Below are 10,012 nucleotides of genomic sequence, written 5' to 3'. Positions count from 1 at the left end.
ACCCTGCCCTGTAGGGATGGCGTTAACATGGTGAGAGGCACACCTCGCCTGACACGGACACACCACAGCTTGTCCAGTATGCCACACTCTATCTCTGACCCTTTTGCCTCCTTGGCAAGAGCGTTGCTCTATCTCAGGTCAGCAACCTAAGGCCCATGGGCCAGAAGCGGCCCATGATGGTTGCTTATCCGGCCCATGACCCACCCCCGAACCGAGCTACCCGCTTGGTGACTCCCCACATGCTGCGCTAAACCGGCATAGCGCAGCATGGGGACTGTCTTCTGCGGCTCCGGAAATTGCTTCTGCGCATGGCTAGACGTTGGAAATCACTTCTGCACAGGAGCGATTTATGGCGTCCGGGCATGCACAGAAGCAATTTCTGGCACTGTGGACATGCGCAGACACCATTTCCGGCATCGCGGTGCACCAGCCCAGCCGTGTGACCAAACTAAACAGAGTTTGGAGCAAGGGTAAGTGTTCTCCTTCCCTGCAATGCCAGCACTCATTTTCTGGGAGTTACCCTGGCTGGCTGATCCCCCACTGAGTTGAAATGAGAGACTTCAGTACATGTAGCCCAGACAGTGCCCAGGATTAGCCATCTTAGCTGGCTATTCCAAACTGCTCATCCCGGTAGATTTTGGGCTTGGATCCCTAATTTTTAAAGCAATTAACATTTGGAAGGAGCAGTGGAATTTCAAGGTTAACAATGCTGGTGTCTAGCAATACCATGGTTCCTCTTGAGTGCCACATTAGGAACTTCAGGCACCAATAATTAGGAAAAGTTATCCAAGACCTTCCCAAACTGGAAGTACAAATGCATTTCATTTTTTTAAAAGGTTATAGTAAAACCAACCAACCCCTCCAACTGCTGCCTGTGTCAGAATAAAACATCCTGAGTGCTTCAGAAAGCTGAATTCATATCATCTTGACAGCAAAAGCAAGGTGGCATTGCAATTGGTTAGACATTTCTGAAATGCCCTCTTTATTCTATCCATCCAACATCCATCTAGTCATCAGTCATGTATAAACACACACACAATCTCAGCCCAAAATCTTAGTCCATAACTAAGAAACAACCTTCCTGCAGAGAAGGAGGTGCAGCAAAAATTTCCATTGCTAACTAGGATTAAGGTTGCCATGTGGGAATGAGCTTTTAGTACATTTTACGCAGTACATTTAGTACATTTTATAACGCAGGTGGCACTGTGGGTTAAGCCACTGAGCCTAGGCCTTGCTGATCAGAAGGTCGGCAGTTCGAATCCCTGCGACAGGGTGAGCTCCCGTTGCTCGGTCCCAGCTCCTGCCAACCTAGCAGTTCGAAAGTACGTCAAAGTGCAAGTAGATAAATAGGGACCGCTACAGCGGGAAGGTAAACGACGTTTCCGTGTGCTGCTCTGGTTCGACAGAAGCGGCTTTGTCGTGCTGGCCACATGACCTGGAAGCTGTACGCCGGCTCCCTCGGCCAATAATGTGAGATGAGCGCTGCAACCCCAGAGTCAGTCACGACTGGACCTAATGGTCAGGGGTCGCTTTACCTTTACCTTACATTTTAGTTAGTTGCTATTTCAACGGGGCAGTATTATTTGTCTTGCATATTGCAACTCATCCCAATTCCTTCTCAACCTCATTGCTAAGTGTCCAGATAAATAAGATACTGGAGAACATTCTTAATTGCCTCAAGAGGTGTGTTTTATTCTCAGAACAAGTAGTTTGGCAAAGAGGCTAGAATGCAGCAGAACTGAAGTACAAGTAGCCAGAAGGATGAAATTTTTCCAGCCCTTGCACGCATATTCTCCACAACTTTAACTTCAATTGGGCTTTCTGCAGTGACTATATCTGGAGGGATCTTAACATCACAGAAATAAGTGCCATTGTCTGTAGGTTGCATGTTTTCTATCTTGATGGATGCATCTTTCTTTAAAAAATCTCCAGCCCATGTGCTGCGGCCAGTGAATTGTGTATTCTTCCCCTCATGTGCTAAGTCATTTGCGTAATAGAAAAACTGTAAACATAAAAATGAACACAATCACTTTGTTAATAGCTGCTTTGAGTTGAACATACCGTAGTTGTTGAAGAAGCGGGATACAAATTTTAAATCAAACCATGATTACCAACTTTAATAAAAAAAGACCACAAAGAGACACAAATAAGTAATTCTGATAAATAAAATGGAGAGAGATCAATAGAAGAAATATGTGAGCAAAGTATCTCAAAGACTGCCATTTGAGGACAGGCAAAATATGGGACTTTTCCACACTAGAGCAAAATGTGGATTTGCATTTGCCTGTTTCCGCATCAATGTAAGGGCATCCACACGAGTCTCTCCCCATCCGTGTTGTCTTGTACTTTCCCCCCTTTTAATGTGGGGTTTGCAATTATTAGAAAGTCTACAACAGCCAGGTTTGAAAAACCCCACGCTGAAAGTGAGGAAGGTCTGAGACATCACTGGGATGGGGAGGATGTTAATAGGGGGACAGGGAGGTACAAATCCACAAATCGTCTTTGTGAGTTTGGTGGGAGGTTAGACTTCTAATTCCAGGATCCAACAAGGATTTGATTGCTGAAATAGCCAGACCAGCTTTTTGGTGAGGAAATCGCTCCCTAAGCAGTGTTAGAAATGGAGATATGAAAGCTAGGGGTTAAATGGCACCTTAAACCTAGGTTATGAGCACAGCAATGGAATCTCTGGACATGCTTTTTTTAAATAACAAGAATACAAAGCTGAAAATGAATGAACTGCAGCTACAATTTTATGTTCATTTTTTCACATGGTCCAGTCTTTCCCCTGCCCACCACTCTAATATTATTCAGAGGGTAACTTTTCTAGTCTTCAGAGAGTAGCTGGAAGGCAGAAAAAGGTCCTCCTTTCCTTCCACTCTGCAGTTTTAATCTGAAATCTTAGGTGCAGTGTTGCGCCAAGATGTCAGAAATTGCTTGCACAAATGAAATTCCAGGTCGCAAAATGTGCCTAGAACAATGGGAGTTTCAAACACTGCCCCTAAGTATGGGTCCTTAAGGTAACAAAGGAAATGGCTCTGAGCCAGAGAACAAATGGGTGTCACCCCTACCAGTGTCCCCCCCACTGGCTGGTGGTTAGAAGGACAAAAGCCAGAGTTGGTATGTGTGAGAGCAAGATGCTAGAAGCAGGCTACAGGCAGGAGCCTGTGAGGGGAAAACATGCTTGATTTCTGCTGGAATCCAAGGTGGTGGGAGAAGCAAGACCTGCTGGCGTGTTAATGCTGTAAGCCCCTGCACCATAGGGTCAGGTTGCATATATGTGTAAATAAACCATATATAATAAAGACCCCTGCAGTCTCTGCTTCCCCTCATTCTGAGGAAACCAAACCTATGGCAAGCACCTGGAACCCCTGGAATCTTGTAACACTCAGAGATTAGGGTGGCGTGGAACAATACATTGCTTCAATAAGGCATTCATTCTGTTGACAAAAGAAAAGTAGTGGTTTCCAAACATGTAATCCACTTTCACCACAACATCTAATGCAAATCTAGCTTTCCCTCAGGCATTAACTCTTACAGCTGTGGGAAAGCCATCTCTTCCCTGTTGTCGATAGCTCCAGGTAGCAGTGGCTTCAACAGTAATCTTCTCTGATGATGTGAACTTGCATGGAAGCTTCGCGACTGTCCCAATCTCCACAATCAGTTCTGCTGGTGAAGACACTATAACAGATGCAACATTGGCGGTAGCAGAACAAAATACCAACCAGGTCCCTTTAAAGCAATAGAATTGCACAGTTTACTTTAGAGCAATGTAGAGCTAGACGAAGGCATGCATAAGTTAGCCTGCTTTGAATATTTATTTATTTTTGCTTAAAATATTGATATATCACCTATTATGGACCTATTATGGGGGGCAAAAACCTCAAGGCGGTTTATAATAAAATTGATTAAAAACAACATCTATAAAATCAATGTAGCTGCATTAACAGACAGGGGGAAAAATAGTCCTGAAAAACATATGGATCATATCTAACCCCGTCATTCCATTAGCACGATGCATTTTGGCTGCACAATGGAGATTCCTCTTCCCATGCAACCCCTAAATCTGCTTGGAGTGTTCCCCTAACATTTGGGGGAGGGGACTGAGGAGAAGTTCCACTTTCCATGATCTCAAGAACCCTCCAGACATAGTCACTGCAGAAATGCCAACTGAGAGAGAAAATGCCTGGAAAGATCCCTGGAAAGATCACAACCACAACTTCTGGAAAAAATCACTTAGAATCGAAAAAAATGGTTTAAGGTTTGAGTAAGGCTGAGCCAGGCCAAAAGGGCTGCTGCCATCACCTTTGGCCTGAGGCACCCAGAAGTGGGTGGAGCCATCCCACAATATTGCAGAGATGCAGGACGACACACAGTCTGCAGATCAGCTGAGAAGCAGAATTATTACCCTTTCCCTACTCATCAAATGATTGATGAGTGGGGAGCAGGCAATCTGCATCCCTTTTAGGCCACTGGGCTGCAAAGAGAGATTTAAACCTCTCCACCCACCCCAGAACCACCTATATTTTAATTCCTCCCCCTATTTTTTGCTGCTGCTTCCTACATTGGTGGGGTCTTGGGGGGCCAAGCCCAGAGTCTAGGATCACATACAGGCAGGAACCATTATGATCTGCCCATGAGTATCTGGTAACAGAAGGCGTTTGGTCACAGCTGAGCCAAAGCAAGAAACGTTTGAACCATCCTTTAAACTCTCTCTGTTTTGTTTTGTTACTGAGCTGCAACCCACTTTGAAGCTTTGTACTTTCTTCATGACAATTCTAACAGCTAGAGAAAGCAAATGCTGTTATGAAGTGGAATCAGCCTGTATAACCAGTTCCCAAATAAAAAAATTCCTTCAGTAGCACCTTAAAGACCAACTAAGTTTATATTTTGGTATGAGCTTTCGTGTGCATGCACGAAATATAAACTTAGTTGGTCTTTAAGGTGCTACTGAAGGAATTTTTTTATTTTGCTTCGACTCAGACCAACACGGCTACCTACCTGTAACTATTTTTTTTAAAATATAATTTTTATTGATTTTACAAATTACAAAAAGAAACATATATAAAAGAAACACTTTCGTAGACAAATTTTCCACCTTCTTTCCACCACCCCCCCTCCCATGGGCCCTCCCCTGCCACAGGAGTATCCCATGCAGGCAGGCAGTTGAAGATGTTCCATTTTGTAGATGAGTTTATGTCCCCCCTCCCCCACCCCCCCCCAGAGTCCCCCCCTGCCACCAGAGAGCTCCAGGAGCAGAAAGCAGAGAGACAACCACCCAGCAATCCAAAAAGAAAAAAACTACACTAAAAGAAAAAAGAGAAAAAATTTCAAAAAAAGAATAATAAAAGAGAAAAAAGACAAAAAACAATAATAAAAACAATCTTTTTCAAATTTACATTGATAAACCATATTTTGTGGGCTTCCCCTACCTCCCCCCTTTCCCAGTTTTCATCCCTTTACAGTTTCCATATCTATAAACAACTTACTTTTCCCCTTCATAAAATTTTTAAACTTAGCTAATACCATTTTCACTGAATCTCTTAATCCTTATAATTCATTATCCAATTTTTCTTCCCTTGCCTAATTTTTTCCCCCTTAATAGACTTCTTAAAAATTTAAATCCCTAAACTTCTTTTATTTTAACTTTTCCCATAATTAACTCTTACACTCTAAAAAATCCCAATATAACCTTTCTTCCCCAAATTCCGACTACCTCCCTCCAATCCAGCAAGTTCCGTAATCAACAATCCTAATTTGCTCTTGATAATCCGTCCTAATAATTACACTCCCATTTTTCCTTCATCCCACCCCCTTTTTCCAATGTTTTGTCCCCCAGATATCCATAGGGCCCCCCTGAGTTTCTCCCCTTCTTAAGTTGTTCATGTCCTTCTCCTTGTGGGAAATCTGTAATTCCATTGGTTCCTGTCGTTCCCTCCTCAAAGGAGGGGTACTCCGCTTCTCTTTTTGTAAAGCATTATCAACTTTTTCCTTGTGGAGTGCTTCATTTTGTGTTGTATTGTCCCAGTCATCATCGTTGTTCTCTTCACGCTCCACGTCAGAGTCAAAGTCCACCTCATTGACCAGATCATCCAAATTGCTGTCGCTATCATTGTCGCTATCTTCCTCCTCCATTTCCATTTCAATATCCTCATCATCTGAAAAATCATATTCAGCAATCACCATCTGAAATTGCTGCTTTAGTTCTTGCTGTTGAATCTCATCTCGGCATAGTCCTATTTTTAGTTCCCACATGGCTGTCAAAACAATCCGCTGGAACTCAGGCGAGTAACTTTTTGTTGACATAGTTCCGTCTTGTCAAGGTCACTGCTTATCGTGTGGGGTGGAAAATGGTCGCTGCTTATTTTCCCAGTCTCAGCAAAGTAGTTGCATTTTCCAATTCCAGATTCACAAAGGTCCAAACCAACATTTCACAATTCAAACATTTCAGAAGCATATACTCCTAGCTTCTTGAGAGTCTAAATAAAGTAAAACTCATTTATAAATCCTCGTCAGCTCGCTGGGTTGTCTGGGCTGCCGGCTCCCGGGGAAACAAAAGGTTTTCCTCTTTCTTTTTCATCATTCTACAAAGAATCGTCCTTCTCCCCTTTTACCCTGCATCCAGGGGAGAACCTTTTATGTCTTTTGAGGATACCTTTTAAAAAATCAGTTCGTGGCTTCGGGTATTTATTTTACTGTTCCTTAGCTACCGGTGGGAGGGGGTGGCTTCCGTTTTATTTCCCTCTCTCCCAAATCCAAATTAGTCCAGATTAATATTCAAAATCCAATCCAAATTTGAGAGCTTACTTACAGTCTTAATTTCTAATTCTTTCTTTTGGAAGAATCCAGCGCTCTCCGCCTCCGGCTCGGAGCTTCTCCCCGCTAGAGCGACGATGGTGCTCAAAATGGCCCCCGTGACTTCGACCCTTCTCACTCCGGCGCTCTTACTAGGGCAGCCGGACGGTTGGGGAGTCCGGTTTTGGGCTCTGCCGAGCAGTTTTGCCCCCGGGACGCCCGACCCGGGGTTCTATGGGATGCAGCGTTGCTCTCGCTGCCCTCCCTCCTCTAGCAAAGACGGGCTGTCTCGGAGCGAGACAAAGACCCCGCCGATCGGCGCTGGCGCTGGACCGGAAGCCCGGCTACCTACCTGTAACTAGAACAGTTCCCAAATGAACCTGTTCCTGCAGCAGCTAATGTGCACATAGAAAAACACACACAAGACATTTCGCAGCTACTGAGCCAGCCTTCATTTGTTTTTCTGAATCTCACATAACAAAATATTTACTTCTAATAAAGGGGATATTTGTCAATTGGACACATGAATTTATATGGGCATGAGTTTCCAGAGATAATTGGATGCATTTTCATTCTGTACTGGTGCTCAGTACTGAGAGCTTCTTTGATGGATCAAACTTTGGGACTTTAAAAGCATGCAGCAAATTTATTTTAAACTAATTGATATTAGCTCATTCCATCAGAAGTAGAGCACATCCAATTTCACATTGTACTATCAGGATTTTCGTTCACAAATGTTTCATTACTCTCTTTTTAAAAAAACTATTCTTAAGATACAAGTCTAGCGCTGTGGAATTGGCTGCCCAATTTATAATTAAGTTCCCAAGATTTTCCTTTTTGGTGATTATATACTGTATATAAAAATACATAGACTAGAGAATGGTCAAAGAAACCTGGAATCCAAAGCACAGTTTCTCAGAAGTAAGTCCCAATTAATACAATGGACTCCGTAAACCTGTTCAGGATTGCAAGCTTCATTTACAAGTCCTCGGCATATGAGCCGGACACACTGCACCAAGACGGAACGCCGAGGGTCTGCAGTTACAGTACTAAGATTGCCCGCCGCAGCCCAGAGATCGTCCTTAACAGGACCAACCGCTGCTCCGCCCTCGAAGCGACCTCTCTTTCCCCACCCAAAAGAAGTTTTGCTCCCCGCCCGGGAGGCGCTTGCCCCGCCCTCTCGCCATTCCCGCGCGCTCCAGCGGAGACGGTGAAGAGCGGCAGCCCTCACCGTGGCCCAGAGCCAAAGCCAGCGCCAGGCAGAGGGCGGGCGCGGCGGCGGGGAAAGAGCTCTGCCTCTTTCGCTTCCCCGGGCCGCCGGTTGCTGCGGCAGTGGACACGGCAGCCATCCTTCTGCCTCCGGACACCCTCTCCGCCCCATTGTTGCGCCGCCGCCCACCTCACAGCCATTGCTAGGGGGCGGGAGGCAAAGCGACGCCGTCGAGTCCGGCAGCTGGCGCGAAAGTCAAAGTGCCCAAAGCACGACGCCCTTTGCCAACCAAGGGGGCAGTTGCCCTCGAATCGTGCGCGCAGTTGTGGGCGCTGAAACTCCGAAGGGAGACAGCAGGGAAACGGTTCAGGAAACTGACCTTGTGGCGGGAATAAAACTCCCCTACGACGAATGCTTAGAAAGAGTGTTTCCCAAACTTGGGTCGCCAGCTCTTTTTTGGGGGGGGGGGGTACTACATTTCCCATCATCCCTGACCACTGGTCCTGCAAGCTAGCGGTGATGGGAGTTGTAGTCCAAAACCAGCTGGCGACCCAAGTTTGGGAAACACTGTTCTAAGCATTCGTCGTAGGGGAGTTTTATTCCAGCCACAAGTTTTGGAAACACTGGGTTAGAAAAATTTGGGGGAAGCCCAACAACCTTTTTGTGTGCTCAGCTTCACAAAAAGCACATGAAGTGGTTAAGCTGAGCAATGGAGACTTGCCTCTCTACACGTCCCCATTGAACTTACTGGTTGAACACCAGCCAGTACTGTCTGTATTCTGTTATCACATTTGTCCTTCTCGAAGTTTATTTACCCAAGAATGTTCTACAAAAGGAAATCATAGTAAATTGTTTATTTGACAAGAGATCCAGACTAAAAAGGCTAATGGGAAGTGCATAGCTGCCAAGTTATCCCTTTTTTAAAGGGATTTTCCATTATGCTGAATAGGCTTCCTCGCGAGAAAAGGGAAAACTTGGCAGCTATGGGGAAGTGGGGCTGTACTGTTTAGCTTATCCACACATTTTGCCATCATGGCAGCCTTCTAAAATGGGAAGCCTTGGAATTCTGGTCCGCGGATTAGCGCAAAGATGAAGAAAATGTGGCTCTTAAGGTGATACTGGAAGGATTTTTATTATTATTTTTTATCACCTGTCACTAATATACGTATTACAGCTGTACAGGCTACAAGAATTAGGATCACAGAGCTTTAAAAGGCCAAGTTGGTTCCAATCAGAAAAAGGTTCTTTGAAAACATTCACTTAAAGATGGCTTGTTTGGCTCCAAACAACAGTCTGGAGGAATGTTCAAGACAGTCTTCCAGAACAGGCCTGTCCAATATGGACTTTGGCTAATGCAGACTGCAACACAAACAGCGCTTCAAGAATACCATGGTCAACAGGGTCAGCCAGTAAAGCCAGAAAATGCATCAACTTCTGAAACAGGCAAATTTGTTATTGTGGTCACTGGAAAAAGCTGACACTCAGCTGGTGAAACAGATCCCAAGTGAATAACTGATATTTCATTTAAAAAAAATGGGTCGCTCTGCAAATGTGTCCATCCCTCACAGAACGCCCCCAAAGGGGTGTGACCCCCAAAAGGGGGCAGGCAATTTCTCTTTCAATGGCCCTCCATTGGGTGACTGACAACCTGAGCTGCCAATCGCCCAGCGACGTGAGAAGTGAAGGGCAGAGATGGGCTGGGCAAAAGAGCTCGACACTCGCGCCTTGGTTCCCGCAGACCCTTTCCCGGCAGGAAAATGGCAGTGGCAACCGTGGCGGTGGCGGCGTTAACGGCGCCAGGAGGAGGCGGCGGCTACAGTCCGAGGCAAGGCGCTGCTCCGCTCCCCGCCTGGCTCAGCTCGTTGCTGCTGGCAGCGGCGGCTCTCGGCTTGTGTGGGTGGGTTTCCCGTGTCCGAGTCGGCGCGCCTGAAAGGGAAGGAGGGGAGCCAAGGAGGGAGAAAGCAGGGCGGGAGAAAAGCCTTTCCTCTTCGCTGAGCCACGCCGTCTCCG

The 10,012-nt window shown here is 45.6% G+C and overlaps 1 protein-coding gene across 1 annotated transcript; it reads right to left on the bottom strand.

Annotated features, from left to right (window-relative positions):
• Positions 1-1,556: 1,556 nt before the first annotated feature.
• Positions 1,557-8,260, bottom strand: LOC148685970 (myelin protein zero-like protein 1). Its single transcript, XM_088668028.1, has 3 exons — positions 8,024-8,260; positions 3,536-3,729; positions 1,557-2,002 (listed from the first exon to the last, which is right to left on the bottom strand). Exons 1-3 carry the CDS (start codon positions 8,139-8,141, stop codon positions 1,697-1,699), a joined length of 618 nt encoding a protein of 205 aa, XP_088524154.1. The 5' UTR covers positions 8,142-8,260; the 3' UTR covers positions 1,557-1,696.
• Between the last annotated feature and the right edge of the window lie 1,752 nt (positions 8,261-10,012).

Source organism: Zootoca vivipara, chromosome 4 (assembly GCF_965207765.1).
Source record: "Zootoca vivipara chromosome 4, rZooViv2.hap1.1, whole genome shotgun sequence".
Taxonomy (NCBI): Eukaryota; Metazoa; Chordata; class Lepidosauria; order Squamata; family Lacertidae; genus Zootoca; species Zootoca vivipara.
The sequence above is the reverse complement of the archived record's forward strand: the minus strand, read 5'-3'. Positions and strand labels throughout refer to the sequence as shown.